Genomic DNA, 24,043 nt, shown 5'->3' on the forward strand with positions numbered 1-24,043 from the left:
GCAAATGTCTCTTACCTGAGTGGCTGAGGATAGATCGATCGCCAGTCGGTGATCAGCACGAGCTACACAAAGCATGCTGTGTCGGTGCCATGCCACTAATCTGAGGCAAATTACATCCCACGATCGCTGTTGGTGTAGATCATAGAGTTTATCGGTTAGCATGTGTTCCTTCTGGAGCATAATGTCTTTTTGTATATTTTTATACTTTAAATGATTCCATGATAGGAATGACGATGTTAGTCGTGTATACAAATACATATGTATATTCATTTATGCATCACTGTCACTGACATATTTATACTCACATATGCAAGTAGCAGATTGAAACAGGTAATGGGTACACCATTAGTCGTAAAGGTAGTTACGTCATTAGTCGCTTATAAAACTCTTGAAGTAATTCTGCACCCGAACAATAAAATGGAAGTGATAGGAATGTTTTTACATACAATAGTCTTTGCATAAATAAATATACTCTTTAAAAAAAGTATGGGATTCTCGAAATAACTTAAAATGTCCAAAATTGGAAGATATATTTTTTTCTAGTAATAGTTGTGTGATAATAAAAAAACAAATTGGGTACACATTACAGCCGGTCTTTAAGTATTGTAGTAGATGATATCATCGTCAACGATGCCGACCTGAAAGACACAACGTCGACCCGGGATCGCCTCCGTGGTCTAGTGGTAGAGCGTCCGCCAGGAGAGCGGAATGTCTGGGGTTCGATCCCCGGCCGCGTTATTCCAAAAGACGTTAAAAGATGGTACTGCGGCATGGTATCTCAGTGAGCTAGCACTCTAAATCGTCATCAGTCCGGACTAGTACAAGCAGCCACACACACACACACACACACACACACACACACACACACACACACACACACACACACACACACACACACACACACACACACACACACACACACACACACACACCTCACCTCACCTCACAATGTCGACCCACACGCTTTGGAAACGGGAAAACAAAGTGTGTTAGTATGTGTCCCGACGGTACAGCCTCTTGACCCTTCCTTGCACAATAAGCAGTGGGATTCTGTCACTCCGATCCAACGCCAAATCTGTCAGGAGGTCTCAGGTTGACATTGGCATGACATTGGCATGACGCCTATCAAGGAAGTGCAAAGTGAATCGGCACTCATCACCTGACCAGCAACGATTACCCCAGTTTCGACGTTGTGTACACCATTGACGTCTGTTGACCATTTGACGATTTTGTAAGGGGCGGCACAACAAGTGACCGTCTGACCCGTAACTCGAACTCCAGAAACCCGATTACTGTTTGCAGCAATTTGATTCGCCGTTTGAGCTCGATTTCGTAGGACCTGGTTTCAGATTAATCGATCCTCTACTGTTGTCGTTGACCTGGGAGGTCGTTCATCAACATTTTGGGTTTGTAGGTACCAGTTCCATAATCTGCTATTCAGAGACCGTAAATCATTGACGTATTGGCTAGTACACGCTGACTTCTGCCAGTTGCCAGCATGCCATCAGTCCGTAGACGCTCCAATCATTGCAGACGCCGCATCGCTAGTTCGTACACAAACAATGAAAGAAATCAAATAAATCACAACTGTATGATAAGCAGAAATAATAGTCAATAGAGATCAGTTCAGCTGCAGTTGTCGGCCTTGGTCGGACGTCATTCAGCCGTCTTTGGATCTCGTCCAACAGGTGCTCAATGGGATTTAGCCTCGTTCTGATGCCATTATGCTGGAGGAAGTCTCTTGTTGCTCTCGCAGGGTTGGCACGGGCGTTATCATGCTGAAACTCGTGGTAGCGCCGACGTGCCAACAGAGGCAATGCGTGGGGTCTCAAGACTTGATCAATGTCCCAAGCTTCTGTGACACCATTGCCTCTCCCTGGACCGATGTTCTGGATGACAACAGGGCCGACCCTCTGTCCAAGACTAATTCCACTCCACACTATGATGCTCGGACCAACCCACGAGTCTCTCTCAACAACACAAGCATCCGAATAACGTTCCCCACGGCGTCGCCAGACTCTTTCTCTCTGCCATTCGCTGTTGAGATACAGTAACGGCTCTCGTCTGAGAAGAGGACTCTTCTCCACTGGTGTTGGGGCCAATGCTGGTGCTGTGTTGCCTACTGAAGACGGTCCCGGCGATGACGTGGTGTCAGAGTTGGTCTTCGGTGTGGCCTGTGACAGTGGAGGTGTCTGCTCGTCAGTCGTCGACGTCACGGTGTCCGCACTAAGGTGTGGCTGGTCTGTCCCCATGGTCTGTCGAGCAGATTCCGCAGCAGTAACAAAGCGATCTTGAAGATGCTGTCGCACAATCTGACGATACTGACGATCCTGACGTCGGATGGTGACCCTTGGTCTTCCACTACATGGTCGGTCATCTGTTGTGTTGGTGGTCTGGTACCGTTGCTGGAGCCTGTATTTGGTCCTTACGTGGACCTGAAATGCATGGGCTACTTGCCGGGCAGTTTGTCCAGCTTGCAATCGTCCAAGGGCTTGGTGTCGGTTTTATTGTCATCTGCTTTGTCATTTATCATCAAATATACCGGACAAGGTAATGTTAAATTTTATAAACTTGGACAAAGATTACCAAGATATTTAAATGACAACTGTTCATGCAATGTTACTTGGGGTGACGTTTCGTTTGCGGCTGTATATGTATTCTGTGAATGCACAGTGTAGATTGAATGCATCATTAAATTTTCACAGTGGTACATGCCGATCAATGCTGGGGCAATACTGATATTTTGGTAGGTGTGTCTCTATGCAGCAGAATCTCTGCACACAGTACACAGCAGACGAAATTCAAAATTGACATATCGATTTTAGTTCAACAAAATCAGTAAATGCGCAATCGCGTGACTGGGTTTCTTGTCCATCACGTGATTGTCCGCCGTCCTTGACAGGATTTTTGCTGTGCGGTGACAGAAAACAAACTGACACTTACTTTTCTATGCGGCTTGTGTGAGGGGCGGTTCCTACAGGTAGGGTAGACATGCTTGCTCTTTTCGCGAACACCTGGTGCAATTGACTTTCATTGATTCGTTCATATAAGTTTCACCGCTGTTTGGCCTTCTGGGCACATTGGATTCTTTTTCGGTGGATAATTGAAACCGTTGATTCTCGTTTTATATTTACCTGAAGTGGGTGGATGTTTCTGCTGAAGTTCCCATGTTGCATCATAAGCTCAGTAGCATTTATCAATCATGCTGAGTTAAACAAAAAAAATATGTTTGTGCCGAGACATTAAAACTGCCCCCTCAAAATGCTGTAAAACCACAATATTTCTTAAACGTTTATTTTTACTTGTAAGCAGCAGGTTCTCTGCGCTTGTTTCACTTAATTCAAAATTAACATAACATTTTAGTTTCTGTAGAGTCAGTGGGAGGGCTGTCGCGTCGCTGGGTTCTGGTTCATTGCTTGATTGTCTGGCTTGCTAAGAGGCCGCCGTCGCATGACAGGAGCACTGCTGTGCGGAGTCAGGCAACAAACATGCACTTATCTTTTCATGCAAATGACGCGAGTGCTGCCGATGTGGCAGGATATGCTTATCCTTTTTGCAAACACATGGTGTCATCACTGATTTTCAGTGATAAGTTTAATATATAATTTTCACCGCTATCTTGCCGTTTACGCCCAATGAAATCTTTTTCGAGGGATAATCGAGACGGGTACTTCTCAGGCGTTGGTGTTGACAGACAGAAAGCCATTTATCATGCAGGAAAATGATTTGCAAGATATCTACATGTAGGTCCCAAGGAAATCGATGTAATCAATTTCAGTAAGTCTCACTGGGCATGACAATTTCTGCTTCATACGGATTGGCTTATTCAAGCAAATTGTTCCATTGGGTTCATTGTTTGCAAACGGCCTATAGCAACGTGATGCCATAACAACACATTGTCGTAAATAATTGAAGATGGCGTCAACCATTGTTCAAGATTTCACAGTCGGTTTCATGTGACGGTGTTACCAAGAACAGATTCACCGTGCTGAGGCATCCACTGATTTTAAACTCAGTTTTTCTCCGTTACTCTAACTCGGAATAACAGTTTATATGTACCTCTTGACATGATGTTGAAAGTCCCTCGCCAAAGCCGAGACTAACAAAGTAACTACACTCGGATTCCAAAGTTATTCTCGAAATCTCCCCTATATACATTTCGAACAACGACTATATTAAATATATTGTAGTGCCAAGAACAGTGTTGCAATCATGAATTATAACCGATTATACTCGATCCACAACATACCCTCTTGTTTGTGTGTGTTTCCTGTTCATACAAGTAGCTATGTTGCGAAATGTGTCATTACATTGTGGCAAAGTTTTAACTTAAAATGAGGTGTCTTGCCCATTACTTTCGAATGGAATATTTATATCAACAGCTTTGAAACCCTCTTGTCAATAAACATTTCTATATAAATCGAATTTAATGGATCCGTGTTTGGATGAAAAACACGTTAAATCTCACAATACATGTACATTTCATCTAAGGACATTTCATCTGAGGTTGTTTGTATTCACACGTAGTGTTTAGACATGTCAAGTCAGGGAACGTAGATACAGCATGAACACTCATTAAAACATTTGCTAAATTAGACATACATGAAGATTTAATTGCGAAACGTGATTTCAGTATATTTTGTAACAATAATTTTAGATACAGCTGAAGGATGCATCACTGACATTTATCCAAATATATTAATACTAGATTTCAAACATCTTTCCTTTTGGTGTCACAGTTTAATGACTTACACACTGTTCAAAGCGGCATTAGTCCCAACTCACTCACTCTTATTTGCTTAATATGTGTGACATTGAACTAGAAAGGGTAAATTTCAGTTTAATCACTATGGCCGGGACATGTTTACAATTTGTGTATTATCCTCATTTTGTATGAAATGATGTTAACAGTATAACGTAATTGCTAGCCGCCATGTACACAATCCGTACTGTTGCTATCTTAGCAGCTTACCGACACGATTCAAACAATGCCCGGGTATCGATTGAAAGAGACGCAATGCTGGATGAAATGGATCTTTGTTGTCATGGATTGTTTCAGCATCTTTATGCTGTTGTGAAAGCATCAACAAATCTGTCTTTTGAACATTTCTTTTGTAACAATGACTTATCAGCTTGATAATGCAACCACCATATTTAATACTGTTAGGGACAATGATAGCGAAATCCCCTCGACATATTTCATGTCTGAACATTTTTGGATCTTTAAAACACTGAGTCAACAGGGATATGCACCTTGAAACAGTTTTAAATGTAATTATTATTCTGTGTATGACGAAATCAATTGTTAACGAATTATTTATAAACACAACATACATTGTAATCTGGTTTCCTAATAGCAGTTTTTTTTCCTAACAAGCCAAAACATAAGGTAGCTGATCATGTTCATGACGAGATAAGGAAGCTGTTACGAAAGATCGCATATACAGTTTGGTTCGTCATTATTGTTACAGAAACGATCTAGATTGATTTTCCATGAATATTCTACGAAAATAACAGGAGACCAGATACTTCTTTTATAAATAATTCTTTTACATTTGATTTTGTTGTTCACAGAATAATAATTACATTTAAAGCTGTTTCTTAGTATACCCACGTTGTTCCTAGGACTAAATGTTTAACGTTCCAATAGTGTTTAGACATAAAAAATGTCGAGGGGTTTCGCTATCTTTGTCATATACATCCCTTCCTAACAGTAGTCAAAAGGTGGTTGCATTATCAACCCGAGAACCAATTCAAAAGGCAGATCAGATGATGCGTTCACTGCAGCCTGAAGATGCTTTGGCAATCCATGACAACAAAGATCCATTTCAACCATCATTGTATCTCTTCCAATCGATACCCGACCGTTGTTTGAACGTTGTTTGGTAATATAGCAACAGTAAATGACGTCCATGTGGACAATCTCTATCTGCTTATTGTATTACTTTCCACATGGATCTTCGATGGACGGCCATATGGTCACAACAGTCGGCATACACCTTTGCTGCTATTAGTAGACGCTGTATACATATGTTAGTGCAAACTTGGATTGACAAACAAAATCCTTTGAATTAATGAGTAGCTACATCAATACATGTCTCCGTGATAAATATCCTTGGGGAATTAACCTGTCCGATCCATATGGCGATAAACGGATGGGTACAAACTAATGAGTGGAGTTTGATATTTTAAAATTTTCTTTACAGTTTAATTTTATACAGTAATTTTTTTCAAAAAGAAAATGGGGATCTACCCTTTGCCAAAACGACAACCCTAACTCGTCAAGAAACAGAGATGACTTTTAAGTATGTATACTTCTAAAAATAACAAATATGACAAAACCAAAACATGACCCAATTTGGAGTATATATTTGCCTTTGGATTCTAAATCAGTTTGCGAATTTACTGGAGCTGTCATCCTCGCACGCTCACGTATGCTATTATCATAAAATTGTATTGTATAACATCAAAAGAAACGAGTCATCTGTGAGCGTACAAAGTTAAGCTGACCAGAATCCTAAAATCGTGGGATCGATGACAATATTCGCTCAGATTATGATTCTCGGTTTGACCTCCATTAATGCGGGTTGCCTTCAATGTAAAAATCTGCAGCTGAATACCGTTGAAAGAGTGAAAGGAGCCCAATAGGAATTTGCTCAGTTAATATGGATTATATTTATGGAAGATACGCCTTTGAATACACGTATATGTCAGATGGATTCTTTGCTTTAACAAGAAACTTAAAATGCTATTTACAAACACAATATTCATTGTCAGAATGTACATTATTGTGTAACAACACACTTACGGAATGTTGTGATTGGGTGCTTCTATTCAGTACCACCATTGCCCCATGTCATTGTCCTTTTGAAAAAGCAGACCGTATTGTCGTGTAGCAGGATCTTGGTAATTATCAACTTCGATTTTGTCACTTAAGCACTGAAGCAGGTTATAATAATGTAATATTCTCCTTGTAATACTGTGTCATGACGCAAGGAATAACTCATTGCAGATCGTTACGAATAAAATAATATTGGCATTTGTACTAACTGCGATTAATAAGAAATAACCAATGTTACCTTTGAATGGTTTGGTCAGTAATATTACGGCGTGTCTGCTTGGTGTGGGAGGATAACCCGAAGTGGTGCAGACGTATACCACTTTGGTGAAACCAATAAGCATGCATGGATACGATGCTGGCAAGCGTAGAAACATAAGCAGGGCGAATGTGGGATTGGAACCCATGATTATAAGTTTCATGCACGACAAAGGGACGCAACTCAGTGAATCAGTGAAGCGTGGCACCGGTGATGACAAGGCCATCCGTGAGTGAGTATGGTTTTACCCCGCTTTTAGACATTTTTTTAACAATATCACGGCGGGGTGAACACCAGAAATGGGCTTCACATATTGTACCCATGTTGGAAATCGAACCCGAGCCTTTAACACTTTAACCACTATGCTACCCTACCACCCAACAAGGCCATCCATGTCCCCTGGACAGCAAGTATTCTGAATAACAAAGTATTCGGATGCCAGTTCCACGTTAACCGTATCTGCAACATGGAACCAAGTCATCCTTTAGGCCCACACCGTTCACATGTACTGAGTGGAGGTTCTCATTTATTCATGATTGGTGGAACTAGTATTGTTCTATATGTAAAGATATCATACTCCGAGGACTTATTAATCAATAACCAATGAAACAGTGGCATTTATGTCAATGATGTCACTTAACTTGACAACGACCTTCCTCACTTGCATAACCAGCCAGTTTACATGTCATTAAAATGTTGCCATACAAAGATAACTGCGTGTACAAGTCCGCACTTATGCCGGTTCTTTAGTGCTAGTCCACTGAAGCAGTTTAACATAACTACCCAACTCAGCCACAGTAGACTGACTCAGTCGTTATGGTATGACCTGAATGCCAAGCGCTAGGAAGCATAACAACAAGTACCACATGTTTATGTCTTTTTTTATGATTCGGTCAGGGGTTCGAACCACCGACCTTCCGCTCTCGTTATATTATTTCAAAGACTGATGGTCAGCGGTACATTGCTGATGTATTGCTTTGAAAATGTCTTATACGATGTATCATACAATGTACATGGATGCTTATTGACATGTTGTCAAATAATTCACGCATCATCTGACGGAAAGTTTTATTTCGTCGATAACAATTACATAAAGGTATGCTATGCATATCATGCAAATAGTTTACATTGAAACTGAGACTGTGAAGCGATTCTTAGAATCAAAGAATTAATTCGCCGACATTGTAAACATCTTTCACAAAACAAATGACAAAAATAGCTCATTGATGTATTAACCTGTGAACATAAAACTTAATAACACTTTAAAACACAAAATTCCGAAATATGAAATATGTACAATAAATAATCATGAATCTAGAGGTTTAATATTACGGAGCTTAGAGTGGTATGATAAAGCTGTTGTAACCGATCATTGCACCAAAGGGTTTGCCAGTAAAGGTAAATATCTATTATAATCTCCAGAATGAAAACCACGTAGTCTTAATAATGTACGTCCAGCTATAAATGATTTATGAATGCCATGGGATGAGAAGCGGCGGTGATCCACGGAGCAAAAAGGGAAGCATTATCACGGCCTCAGTTAATAAATATTCCATGTATAGTCAGCAGCAAATAATTCAGTTACCGTACAAACCACAATAACCCCGTGACATTATACTTAATAATTGACTTTCATGATCACTTTGTGTGAGTTCATTGGAATATGAACCTTCATAGAGTGAGGAATAAACTGTATGAACGTCGGAGCTTGCTATCACAATGTCTTACCTCAAAGGATGTAGGCCAAGATCTATACACAATTTTATTTAGTACGTGTGACTTTATGTTTACACTGACAGCCATACAACAACCAGCTATATCGCGGGATAAAATAGTTCCTCATAATAGTGGTGAAATGAGCGTATGGAGGCACAACTTGCTCTTCAGAAACGTCTTACGCAACACATGTATTCAAATGATATCACCATCAGATGAGAAAGGTCTGTTAAGAACTACTTCAGTATATCAATCACAATGACTGAGCGCGTCTTAATACATTTACATTAAGTACAAGACGTCAAAATGGCCGACACGATAAACGTGACGGGAGAGATTTCGGAAGTTGCTAATGAACCCATGGCGGTTACATGTTTTAGTCAACATTGATCAATTGACCGATCATTTAAAAGTGATTAATGATGAGTCAAACAGACGCTAAGGTAAAGTCATAGATAGCTGTAGACAGTCACTGCCAGCCTAGAGACGGATCGAGGCGATACTAACATAGTTTGGATTGTGTATTTCTTCGTTTTGTTCACTAGGATGGGTCGTTGCGAGGATATTCGTGAACGATCGTGCAGTCAAACCTTGACGTTTCTCAATGTATAGTAAAAATGATCAGAATGAACTCTTCTGTACGTATTCGTGCTATTCGTCGTCATTTCAAGAGCACGCTCTCGTGAAAAACGTTTGAACGTCAAATTGTGTCGTTCATACACTTATGAACATCAATTTCGCGGTCCTGTGACCAACCTCTCGTCCAATGGAAAAGCCGTATCTCGTGTAAACGTCAAATTGAAAAATTATAATCAGAAATACTGCACACAATCAGAACAAACACTGTTGAAGTTAAGGCATGAGGTGCAGTAAGTGTTCCTCGACAGTTGCAGAAGAGAGGGTTGTCGTTTACTTGATTTGCGGTTTGCGAAAACGTGTAGATGTCCTTCGACGTGTATCCCTTCGGGCTTTGCTCCGACAGAAGCCACACACACACACACGTGATATAACTGAAATCCTATTCAAAGAAGCATTAAACCAAACGCACTGACTCACTTGGCATTATTGTTGCATCTAAGGCGTGTTACGAAAGGCAGCACAAAGTTATAACTAACGGGCACCAACCGACAATATTGCCCCATATGGTGATATGCACACTTGGTTAAAAGTAAAAACACCCAAAAAAACCTTGTCAATCACCTTTTATATCGTCAACTGGGTCCGTTTCATCACATTTCTTCTCCTCCTCATCTTTGATAAAACCAAAGTTGGTAAATTGCATACCAGCTGCAGTGTCACTTTGTGTGATTTCACTGATAACATCTTCTTCTTCTTCTTCTTTCCCTCCCTTCTTTACGTGTTTCCTTAAGATATCCAACGCTTTCTTCTCCGTATGAATGTCATCATCTTTCGTCTCGTCCTCATCCTTATCACGAGTGCCTCTCTTTCGTCGTATTGCTACAATGGTCTTTTTCTTAATGAAACAGAAGCATAATTTCTCATCAGCAACGACTTGTTCGTCATTGCTCTCGTCCTTATTCTTGTTCGAAGACCGCTTGGTCTTGAAGTGCTTTGCAAGAATTGGCATTACCCCATCAGGGGGCATGATGTTGTGCTCAAAGAAGTCGGCACCAACAATCTCTTCCTCTGTTGAGACTCTGAGACCGATAGTCAGATCGATGGCCTTGAGGATGATGACGGACATCACTGCTGACCACAAGATGATCGTTACGACAGACAGAGTCTGCACTCCGAGAAGGTACCATCCTCCACCCTGGAACAATGATAGCATTGGGCATTGACCAATCATCAACTCGTCATGGCAGAGATGAATGGTATATATAAACTGTAAGTGTGTATTAATAATAAAGTTAACTCTGATATCAAACATTAAATGCGTTCATGTTAGAATAAATATAATAACATCATGTCATCACATAGTACATATCGTTATTTATTACTAGTCCGTTGAAAATACCACTGTTTAATAACAATAAGTTGCAACAAGCTGATATTACACGGGTGACAGTGTTTAATACCAAAGCGACGGCCAAACTGTTTTCGAGATATTTTAATAACGCTATAAAAAATTGTTGACTTAAGTTAGAATTAGTTGAATTATGTGTGATAATACTTGTTGACACACCTTTATGTTTTTGCAAAACAAAAACATGAGTTTTGAGCAAAGGAAAATATTCTCGGGCGACATAATTAACTTAAAATTTTGAGTTTTCGAAACACGTTTTCTCAGTTTTTTTTCCTTAGTATATACCCATGAAAACAGCATTTTGAATTTTGTAAATATCCTTGTCCGACACGCGTAGACTTTCTGGACAAATGGGTTTCCAGAATTTGGAAATGTGACGTGTTATTATTCTGTTAAACTCGATTTGATTATGCTGTTTGCCTATTTACACGCGACAGTGAAAAAAAAACCTTTTCAATGGAAAGTGTTAAATAAAAATACAGTAAACTACGGTTATAACGAACACGCTTACAACGAACTGACGGATATAACGAACTTTTTAGTCTAGACTATTTGCTGTAGTTATGCTGTATATATGCTTATATGAACTAAAATTAGTAGTCCCTATGAGTTCGTTATAACCGTAGTTTACTGTACACAATTCGCTCCCCTGTCATTACCAATTTTATGAAACTCGTGAATAGTTCTGGTATCTGGTCAGACACCAGAAATTTGCATTCATTTCATAAAATTGGTACTAAACGAGAGCTTAAGTATTCTTTATATGATGGAGATCAAATATAAAGTTGCGCTCTGCACATATTGACAGGGTAGTCAGCATCTCATAGGCATTCCTTTAAACATGTATGTTACACAGTTAAACAGGATACGTAGCAGAATTTGGCTATCTACTCGTTGAATTTATATTTGCCTACGCTTGACACGCGTGTGGCGTGTAACAAGCCTACAGTAATACGCCTGCAGTAATAAGCAGCAGTGGTATCATGCATCATTCATCATTTTGTTAGTGGCGGCAGGACAAACCAGTGGTTAAAAGCTTTTGTTCATCACGTCGAAGGTCCGGGTTCGATACTCCACATGATTACAACAAGAGAAGCCCACTTTCGGTGACCCCAAGCCGTTATGTGGCGGGCATAATATTAAAGGCATGTTTATTTTAAATTATGACGATGCAGATTTGTAAGTGTCGACGGTTAAGACGTACGTTTTACCACTTACCCAAAGTAGGCCATGGTTGAAATTGAACTCCCCTTGAATCTGATCTTTCTGGGCAAAGATACCACAACAAAGAAGACCCCAAATAGAACAAAAGAGGTGGACAGAGCTGGCTCCGACTGGATCATCAATCTTCAGCTTGAACAACAGGAAGTCACTCAAGGCGGCGATAATAGCGCCAACAGACCCTATTATTACGGCTGCCCATGTCGTTGTCACTGCGCAGATTGCTGAATTAGGACAACATTATATATCTTCGTGAGGTAGCGAAGTAATGTACATATGTTAATTGGGAAATGGTTTGTTTTTCGTAAACTTTAGAATCAATATATACATGATTAATTCTTATCACTTATACTTAAATGCAAAACCACTTTCCTTGATCGGCGCGGATAATTGAAAAGTTATCCATCGTTTTCAGATTACAAAGAAAGCTGAAGGATAAAAACAAGTTCTTATTATCTTGTGCAAAGGATGGAGTAAAGTGGTTTGCCCCACAGGAAAGCAATGCTTTTATGCGATAAGTGGATACCCGAAAAAATATTGTCTCTAATGAGAGTTTCCCGAAAATAAAACGCTTGGTGACTAAACTTAATGTGAATTTATAGTCGTTTTGTATAAAAACTATATTTTGTGTATGTATGTCTTATGTCGTCGGCGAAGTTGTGAAATTCTAGCGCACATGCACTGCACATATTCCTGCATAATGCATCCACGTGATGGGAACATGGACGGCCAAACGTACATATATACAGTAACATGGTGATATAAAATTTAATATGGAGGTTTTATTAATTAATACATACCGCTGACGGATACGAGAGAGCCAAGAATTCCATTTACAATTAGGGGAATGATGTATTTTCTCTTGTGGAACACATAGCTGAAATATACAGTAGCAACAACAGAATAACTGACAGGACAAATATTTCATACGTTAAAATAAAGTAATATAAATGTGAATTTTGTAATATAAAAATGTTGCTACAAAATATTTATGTTGAATTGAAAGTGAAAAATGTGTATTTTACCTGATTATAAAGGCTGTTATTCCACCGCCACACGAGGAGAGAATTGTTGTTGCTGCCGCTCTTTAAATATAAAACATACAATGTATTGCAATCACATAGAAAATTACAAGTAGCTCTTAGAGTGAGGGAATGTTATTTTCCGTTGCAATCCACTATATTACAGCTGTAGTGTATAACGGCGGCCTCTAACTATCTCTGTACTAGCAAAATCCTTTCATGTAGTTGATAGCATCAGCAACGATCTCTACGTCGAGTTCTTGAACACACACTCTCAACACCTGACAATAATTAAGAAATGGATAGTGTTCCCTATTCAGCCTAGGAATTCTCATTTTTGTTAATAATCCACAGTAGTTTGATATATTCATGTACGTTTCGCTAGCAGTAGTTTGCAGATCCAGATAGTTTTTGTTAATGTCGAAGAACCTGGTATTTTCCTAGAAACAAATGACGGAAAAAACTGGTAAAACTAATTTAGCTCCATTTGGAAACATAGATAAAGAGTAAAATCTTTAAAAAATAATGAAATTGTCCGAGATATTTAACTAATTTTATGCCAATTATTATCTGAAAACGACTTTTTTCATTTCCTATAAATAATTGCTGGACAAATCACAGTCATAATGTTAATTATGAATTGATAAGTTTTTGACAACAAGTCCATCGGCACCATTATTCACTATTTCTTCATCAAAGGTGGTGATATGTAATTCTATTATTGTTAGACCTTTCAATCAAAACTTAACACTACATAATAATGATATGTGTCCCAGTTGGTATGCCCATTGGGCAAGTTCTATAAAATAAAACATACTTGAAAATAAATTTAAATAGTTTTGTTGAATGCATAATATTCAAGTTTAGCGAGTGTCAATTATATGTGCCAGGTCAGGCTCGGGCTCCCGGTTGATGCATGTCAATCGCATATATCGATGCTCATGATGTCAATAACTGCTTGTCTGGTCCAGACTCGATCATTTACAGACAATCGTCATATAACTAGAATATTGCTGAGTTCGCCGTTAAACGACAAACAAATCAGGATGTCAGATTGATGTGTTGCATTACTATTATACTTACAATAACCTTAACTCTCCAAGAATATAATCAGAAATGTTATTATAAAATATATTACTATTTTGCAACGTATTTTGTAAAGATACAGATGTGGCGGTGTTATTGTCATTCAAAGTTGTCGTACCTTGTAGCAAGTTTCCATTTGCCTCCGCTTATTCCAAATGTGCTTCCACAGTTGAAACCTAGCCAGCCCCACCTGAAAATTGAAGGGCGGTTAAAAATATTTTGAACAATAATAAGAAATTATGATTATCATAATGTTATCGATTTGATAAAATACATTTAATTAACATTTTCTTTCAACAGTTTATACGTATGACATAAATAATAATTGGTAATGATATTTTCTTTGAAATCTACTATCGAACAGGGACACATATATAGAACAAATACCCACCAAAGCATGAAAAGTCCCAAGAGAGTATTTACAGGGTTGGAAGATGGTATGTGCTGGTAGATTCTACTTTCCTTCACAAATCGACCTCTTCTGGGTTTCAACATAACCGCTGCAATGAGGGCGGTAACTCCCCCAACAAGGTGGACCGGTCCTACTCCAGCAACATCGACCACGTAGAGCTTCTTCAACCAGCCCTCATCAGCCCACACCCAGTGTGCAGGAAAAGAGTACACGAACGTGTTGAAGAGAGAGAACACGATGTACGCCATAAGTTTGGTCCGTTCAGCCATCGCACCTGATAATATGGCGCAAATGATAATATTATATGGCATGTCTAATTATAATGAAGGATGCCTGTAATCAAATTATTACATGTAATTCTTGTTTCAAGTTAAAGATTAAGTCTGTTGCTATCAAAATCTAACATGTAGAATTGAGCATTTTAAGCATTGGCAATTACATTGTTTGACGCTCAATCATGCAGAACCCACAGATTATAAATATTGTATTTCATGGCAGTTACAATGATATAAACTTGTAGATATCTCTAATAACCTGATACGACCAATTGGGAACCCGGGGTAGAATGTGTACCCCGCACCCCACTGCTGGTCGTAAGAGGCGACCAAATTGGACGCCAATCCGGGTTAGAATTAGTTTTCAGCAACCCATGCTTGTCGTAAGAGGCGACTCACGAGACCGTGTGGTCAGCGTCAGTGACGTGGAGGATGCAGGTCCAGATTAGAGCCAGACCGACCGCCATGATGTAGATGGAATATTGCTGAGTGCAGCGTTTAACAACAAACCTGATACGATGGTTGTTGCTGTTGTCGCAAAGGAGGCTTGAAACACAAATTTGGAGTATATGGTACCAATATGTTCTCCGTCTGTAAAAAAAAAGAATGAAGAACAATGAACAGATGTGGAAGCCAATGGGACATGAAGCCAATTAAACAGGAAAAGTAATTATTGCTTGATGAGTTCATAGTAGGCGAATGGCTTCATGTCCCATTGGCTTCCACCCATGTGTTCTCTGTCCATCGTGTTGTGACGGTATTATCCCCTTGTTGTCAACACTTACCTATATTATCCCACTCATATATGCAATTGTTATTACTGTTAATCATCTACTGTTAATCCTGCACCTACTATATATATTCTGTACTATGTCCCCATTCAGTATTGCTTGACAACGGCATAAGGATCTATATCGAAACGTCGATTAAAGAAGTATTAAAGAAGTTGTTATCCATAAAATTGTGTCTACCTTGTCATCCGTCAACTTCTGAGTAATGCCTGTCAAACAATTTATGACAAATACAGGACAAAATCAGTATTATAAAACCATTCTGTCATCTCGGTGAACACATCGAGGAAGGTGTGTAGCAATAAGGAAAGTAAGTACTTACTGTAACTAAATTTTGGCTTTTACAAGATGCTGTACGTCTCAACAGCGAGCTTTTAAGCTAACAATAAAGACTTAAACGTTAAAATGATGACGGATTGAGTAGATTGTACGTTTTATGTGTCAACTATGTTATATTGTTGGGATTAGCTCACCTGGATTGAGAAAGAAGTAACCAACACCAGTGAAACCGTTTGCCCCTGCATCATCACCAAACGTCAAGCCGTACCCGATGGACCAGTAGGTGATCCCACCAAACACAACGTCCACAACATTCTTCAACATGATGTTAACTTCGTTCTTCCTGCTCGCCATTCCGCTCTCCAACAACCCAAAACCTACAATACAACTCAGTTGATATTATAATATATTTCAATTAGAAAAACCAGTTCAATCCAGTCCAACGCACAGCAATGACTGATTAAGGTTTACGCAGATTTTATGAATGTTACCTGTATATCATGGCGGGGGACATGACTAATGGGCGTTAAATTGTAACCAGTGTCAGGAAGCGAACCTGGGCCTTTGGAGTAAGGTACTGCCCTGATCCACTCGTCTGCCACAGACTACATTACAATCAAAAGCGACAGAGCCTTTTCCACTATCGTAACAAATCTCTGCTAAAAGCAGCCCATTGCACGATTCCGACAGTATCACGTGTTTATGAAGCACTATCAAATTACAGGTGTTCGTGAAACGGTCAGCGTATATATCCAGCCCCACAGATTGCACACGTCACAAAGAGGCATATTCATGATTCCTCTACAGTTCGTTTGTAAGCATGTACATATATATATATATATATATATATATATATATATATATATATATATGCTAAAACATTTTTAACATTAGCGAAAGGTTGTCACTGAATTGTTCATATATCAAAACGAGGTGTCAAATGTATGCTTGGTTAAAAGTACAAGCTCCCTAAAATGAACCCATTCAAAGTTATATAGCAACGGCAAAATTCACTTTTTCTCAATAAACTTTCGCAAATGCCACAACCTAACTAGGAGTTCTGAAATAATTGCAATTTGATGTTTTCTCCAGTATCATGTGTCACAAATCCAAATCCAAGTGACAAATGCATATTGCACAGCTGCCCTGAAGGTTCTCTATCACGAACTATTTTAGCGACTTGACCGGTGTCTGGTAATTTCTGTGTAAATATGTTCAAACATGGCATGTGTATGTAAAATAACTGAAACGTATCAAATATATACAGGTGTGAACATGAACACGACACAGACAATCATAAAGTTTGTTTCCTTTACAGCTAATCCCGCTGTAAAATATAAAAAGTCACCGCGAGAGAACAACCATTCTCGACAATCCGCCAAATCAGATTCGACTTGGCACAAAGAGGCAACATAGCTGTGAAGATATTTTGAATGAATCACTGTAAAATAGTGATAACACCAGGTCCCACTTGCACAAAGCGATCTTAGCGCTGCGACTATTGTAAGCCTATGTTAAAGCATGGGAGTTATGATCATCTTAGCGCTATGATCGCTTTGTGCAAGTGGGCCCAGGTGTTCTCGAAATGGGTAAGCATGTGTACCTTACTGCAGGCATTTGATATATTTTACATCTCTTTCTTTCTCCATATATTGTTTATATCGGTTAAATTTTACATTACCTCTATTAGAAAACTGCTTGACTGCTTAATAAACAGACTCCTGTACAGGAGTTTAATCCCATACAAAATTGTTTTCCTACTATATCTATAATCACTCCCTATGCCACAACATTTAAATCTAGAGACCTTATCCTGATAGCTACATTATTTAGATGGATGGATACAATGTAGTCAGGTGCTTTCTTCACGATTTAAGCTGGGAATACCTTGCGGTTACATGCATTGTTTGACGATTTACCAGACCATTAATAAATCAGTATTGTGGTTCAGGCGACCATGGTGTGTTATTGTAGCCTAGTGTTTATAAGAAAGGCACAATCTATTTACGAACGTGGTATACGCACTGACTGACTGATACATCGATAACACGTATCTTATTTTTAATAAGTTTTAAAACCTTCACAGCGATAACGATGTTTTCATGATAAGTGATTAAAGCCAAATAGATGCAGTTCATTGTTGTGTATACATAAAAAAAAACACATGCCATTGTTAAGCATTGTTTCCAGGTGTGGCGTAAAATCGCTGAAATCACGCTAGTTTATCATGGCATAGGCGTAAAAAAAACTACGCAGCCGTGTTGTAATGGCGACATATGTGGGATATCGCTGCCGAACTGAGATTCAAGAAAGAGATACATCACATTGAATCGTTAACGAGACAATTGTAGTAGGACCGGAGACGCTAGGGCAACTACTAAATGTTGTCTCAGTACCTCGCATCCTTAACATGGCAATTGTACGTACATGTAGGTGATTCGGAGAATTCTAGGACTAACGACAAAACGTTCAGAGACTTGACACCATACATCTTTGACGTGACAATTGTAGGTGGTTTGGAGAATTCTAGGACACAACGGCGAAACGTTAAGAGATTTAGCTTCTTGTATCTTTAACATGGCTACTGTAGGTAGTTTGGGGACCGGTAGGACCACGGCAAAATTTTTTTTCTAGCCGTGAAACCTATGAAAAAAGTAAGCAATGGATAAGTGCGTTGCATGTGCTGGGGATGTTTGGCCTCCATATATAGCCTCCTCTGTCCTACTGAAATCTTGTGGTGTACGTTGCAAATATCTCTATTTGAACTTTCTGTTAAATTAATTAACTTCAGCTGAATTGGCCAATGAATATAATCCTGAGTATGGGATTGTTATCCTTTAGAGCACGATAAGATTGAATTTACAGTTAAATATTATCCGAAACAACTCTTTTAATATGACAACATTACTCAAATTGGTGATATATACGAAGTCTGAAACATTTTCTATCTTATGATTGACTGAATGTTTCTCTGTCGAGTAAATTACGTAAAAATACCATCATGAACGACGGCGATCGACCGGTTACTCGAGATGCTTGATGAAGCTCTGGCTCTGAGTTTGTGGTCATCCAATGTCCAGTATCCTCTACGGTCATTCGTTCGCATGTGTGCACCTTTGACTAACGGCAGAACTCATTAATCGCTTGGGGTCCATTTCATGAGAAGCATCCAATCATACTTATAACAGCTGCCCCCATGGGGATCCTTGGCTAGAATAGGTCCCCAGCAAACTATGCTTGTCGTTTGGTGCAGCTAGATCAGGTTAGGTGCTCTGATTGACCGCGTGCCATCCTCCTCCGATAACAGTAATTGCTTTGTCTGATCTGGACTTGATTATTTACAGGTCAACGTCATATAGCCGGAACAATGCTCAATGCGACGTTATACAAAGAAAGCTTACAAACACCATAAACATAAATAGAAAACTACACTTAACACCCCAACACTTTACACTGGCCAGGATACACACAGACCTTCATTTCGTGCATTATGCCCTTGTCCCCGACGTAATATGTGAGAAGCTAGCATGGAGACATGGGTGCACATCCACAAATGTTTTGTTATCAGACAGGAACAAATTTATTGTAATTTAGCTGACATAATAATTGAGCTGTCTGTCACTGAATTCACGAGAACAAACCACATAGTGTAAAACGGTAAGTGTAAATCGTTTAACTCTTCATGCCAACACTATAAATAATCGTTGCCTTACTCCATGTGCCGATCAGCCGCTTGCTCCAACTGTTTCCCCATTGAATTTGTATTGAAACAAAATTCATGAGTATGCTGTACAGCGTGTGCCAGCAGCTCTTAAGATATGCTGTACTGTAGTGGTAAAAAACCCTTCCATGTTGGGTAATACATTGGTGCTCACAAATCGCTTTTAGTTTTAAAATGTAAACATACGCGATAGTATCTATTTACACAATTCCCTTAGCATATTTACAAACACTATATGTATGTTATGTTGACGTCATTCTGCAAAATTGATCAGTTGATCAAACATATTTATTATGGATGATGCAAATACAGCTGATCAATAACTGTTTTAATCTCTCTCTCTTTCTCTCTCTCTCTCTCTCTTTCTCTCTCTCTCTCTCTCTCTCTCTCTCTCTCTATATATATATATATATATATATAAAGCACAGTAAAGTTCTAACTGTCAGGGGCAATATAGTAATAATTTAATAAGTGGAGTAAGATTGAACACAGTTTTAATTGGCTAGCGTTTCAACTCGTACCACGTACAAGTCCCATCAGGCCATAACAATCAATGAAATAACATTTCTACTATCACAATAGTGAAGAAAACAATATGGGGAATACTTTATCTCTAGTATCTACCTTCAACCCTAATCATGAAAAAACATTATCCATGGTTCAACGATACCTGCCTTTTTTTAATCAAAATATTAAAATGGAGAAGATATTGAGCAAATACAAAATTATCAACAGCCAAAGACAACCCAAAAATCTTAATTTCTTTTGGACAAATTCTAAATTTGATTCTGTTATCATCACTCCACAGGTTTCTAAGTGCGGTGACAGACGTTGCCTATCTTGCAGCAATATAATTGAAGGCTGTTCGGTCCAAATTACAAGGACACTAAATTACTGTTAAACAAAATATGACTTGTGATAGTAGAAATGTTATTTACTTGATTGTTTGTAGTGGATGCATTGAAAAGTATATCGGAAAGACAGAACTTAAATTAAAAAGAAGAATGAATCTTCACCGTTCACAAATAAAGCAGCCACACAACCGCACGATTCCATTCAGTGAACATTTAGATGCATGTGGAAGCGGCAACTTTTTAGTTTTCCCGCTATATAAGGTACATTTGGATCATGAACCTACATTGTTTCGCTGGAGTGTGTAAATACATTGTGACGTCAACGTTGTAATTTATGACGTCATCATAAGTATGCCGTCATATTATATGTCATTGTCAGTTACACTGAAGAGCTGACAGCGAAAGTACTATGTCTGAAACTGATATAAAGAAGATGATGGACTAACGTGGACCATTATTTTATTTTACATATATATATATATATATATATATATATATATATATATATATATATATATATATATATATATATATATATATATATATATTCATGCAAATATATTTCATCTTCATCACTCCAGACACAGAATGCTAAAATAAAAATGCGTTTCAACAAATTATATGTTCAGCTATACTATGTCATTGTCAGTTACACTGAAGAGCTGGAGTGGAGTAAGATTGAAGTGGAGTAAGTGGAGTAAGATTGAACACAGTTTTAATAGGCTAGCGCTTTCAACTCGTACCACGTACGAGTCTCATCAGGCCATAACTGAATAGTTCATCTTCATCACTCCAGACACAGAATGCTAAAATAAAAATGTGTTTCAACAAATTATATGTTCAGCTATACTACCCAAATTAAGGTTAATCAAGTGAATCATTTTAAAACCCTGCATTAATTAGTTCGACATCGGTATTGAGTTCGTAAATGTTCGAAAACAAAAAGGTTTCCAACCACACCACCGACGTTGTTTTGTTTTAAAATGCATTCAGAATGGCTACCGCTTCTGAAATAATCCCTGTGGCGATTTGTTTTATTTCAGGATATATGACAATTTCTTTCAGAGCTATTTCAAATGTTCGACACGTATATATACCTATGTATGAACATACTATTATAATTATATATTGAAGACTATAGCAACGCAACGAGACGATAATGGGCTCAGATTACAACAATAATTTACGTGTAACAGAAATGTGACTTTTTTCTCAGGTACAGGCTACACTGACACAGAAAGACAATTTATTTATCCCCTTTGATATCTTATTTCCCGAAACATTGTAAAAGCATTGTCAATTATTCAAATTTTACTTGCAGTTAAAAGTATCAGCTTATTTTAAGAAAGGAAGTCCAAAAGGCGACTGGTCAGGCTCGCTGACTTGGTTGATGATGCATGTCTTCGATCCTGATTGCATGGATCGATGCTCATGATATTAATCACTTGATTGTCTGTTCCAGATTCGATTATTTACAGACCGCCGTCAAAAAGCTCGAATATTGCTGAGTGCGGCATTAAACAACCAATCAATCAACAAACCAAAAGGGGCGCATCTCGTAAACGTTGACCATATAGGTGAAACCTGCGAGCATGGGTATGGTAATGGTGGTTGATCAGTTCAAATCTGGCATCCTCACTAATGGTCGGCTGATTCTGACACAACTAGGGGGAGAAAGTCTGTTCAGCAAATTGTAGTGTTTTTAACCTGCCGTGTCTCGGGGTAATTAAGAATGGATTCTTCCTTGTTATGACAATAACGAAATATCGAATATGAAGTTCATAAAGAATCTAGTTGGCATATTGCAATCACGAGTGTTTAAATGACCTGATCTAATATGCCAACCAAGTACCATACCTATATTTTGTTTCACTCGGCTGTCCTTTCAAAATGAATGCCTTAAATCCAATGCAGTCGAATTTGGGATCAGAGAAATAGTTCGATTTATCCGGGGCTCGACACGTACGACCTTATTCGCGTGTGACTTAGCCATCAGGCAACAGAAAGAGACAAACCACACCGTTCATGTTATGTAAAAATCATTCATATAATAGTATCACGAAATATCTAAAGAAGATTATGCCATTTCTACATTATGCATGTATATGCATTCTACTCACATTACTGAATTATCATGACATCATATTATAAGGCAACAATGCATAAATACATTCATTCATCAACGTAAACGATAACAGTGAACCAATCGATTTTGCATCGCCACGTCGATACATGGAGCATACATTTCTGCGATATTGGCATAAATATTAGCAATCAATACATCATATTTATAAGTCACCTTAGATTAATCGGAAATCCACGAAATAAGAATTGTGTAGGGTATTTTTACAGCGGTGAATCAGACGATGTGACAGTGTGAATTCATATGCCTGCCATACGTATTTCCGTGACAAGACCATATACGTATCGTTTAGTATTTGACAGCGGTTGTTCTTGAGAAACTTGGAACACGGATTGTTTTGTTATTTTCCAAATGCTGTATAAATTAGCGAAGTACAAAGAAATCTTGTTTTGGTAATATCAGCTACTACTGATTTAATGATGACGACCAGATTCATGTTTTACAGATATGGCGCTTATTTTGAGCATGATTCGTTATGTCAAGCAACGCCTTCTCGTTCAGCACCAAATTACGTTCATTTGACTGCTAACAAAAGTAGCATATATCTAACTTTTAGTCATCTCTCTGTATGCTAATTCAGTGAAACTGATCAGTTGTGATTAAAAGTTTGTATGTAGCTAAAAGCGAAAAAGCACTTACCAGACTGCATAGTAAATATGATAAAAGCACTGGTGAGAATCCATGTAGCATCGTCCCAAGGTGAATTGGACTGAGGTGGAGTCGATTCTGTCACATTTGAAATGAAACTGTCATTCCCATACACCTCTGTTACGTTCGCCATCTTGAAACGGAACTCCGCTCCACTGTCTGTGTTGTGAATATGTATGTATAGACATATGACATAGCACTGTAAATACGTATTTTCAGCACCGCATTAAAAATTTATTGACTTTATTGTTAAGAAACGAAGACTGGAAGACTCTATTGTTGCTTGTAAGAACATCCGCTGAAGCATATTTACTTGATGTACGGTAAACGAATTGGCTTTATTCTCTGAGGATAGGCGTTAAAACCACTTCAAAGTGCTGTTCAACTGCCGCTGAACTGTTCGATAACCATTGTCTCTCGGCTGTCATAGAAGCGGCATCAACACACAAGGTAGAAACAACTCAACGCGGTTTTGACGGTATATATAAAGCCCGTTGTGTGAAAATGACCTTCTGTTTCCTACGAGCATTGCCTTTTATGATAGCATTCGTTAATAATTAGAAGCACGGCCCTACCATCAAACAGGTCATTCTGTTTGATCAACAATGAAACCTAGCATTTACTAAACGTATCCATAGATACAAGTGATCAAAACATTAATATATTGATTAAAAAGTAACAAAACGTTGACAGCACCTCAAAATGACCCTTGTATATTACAGACATTGTCGGTTAGCAATGTTCCAGCTATATAAGGTATCTGTAAATAATCGTGTCTGGACCAGACAATC

General features: G+C 38.6%; 1 protein-coding gene across 1 annotated transcript; it reads right to left on the reverse strand.

Moving 5' to 3' along the window:
* Positions 1 to 8,153: 8,153 nt before the first annotated feature.
* LOC124131376 (putative ammonium transporter 3) lies at positions 8,154 to 23,421 on the reverse strand. The gene is made up of 9 exons (XM_046494616.2): positions 23,244 to 23,421; positions 16,081 to 16,263; positions 15,327 to 15,407; positions 14,521 to 14,815; positions 14,248 to 14,319; positions 13,047 to 13,106; positions 12,822 to 12,898; positions 12,019 to 12,245; positions 8,154 to 10,587 (listed from the first exon to the last, which is right to left on the reverse strand). Exons 1-9 carry the CDS (start codon positions 23,383 to 23,385, stop codon positions 10,006 to 10,008), a joined length of 1,719 nt encoding a protein of 572 aa, XP_046350572.2. The 5' UTR covers positions 23,386 to 23,421; the 3' UTR covers positions 8,154 to 10,005.
* Positions 23,422 to 24,043: the final 622 nt, after the last annotated feature.

This window comes from Haliotis rufescens, unplaced genomic scaffold, assembly GCF_023055435.1.
Source record: "Haliotis rufescens isolate VD_foot unplaced genomic scaffold, xgHalRufe1.0.p SCAF_1, whole genome shotgun sequence".
NCBI lineage: Eukaryota > Metazoa > Mollusca > Gastropoda > Lepetellida > Haliotidae > Haliotis > Haliotis rufescens.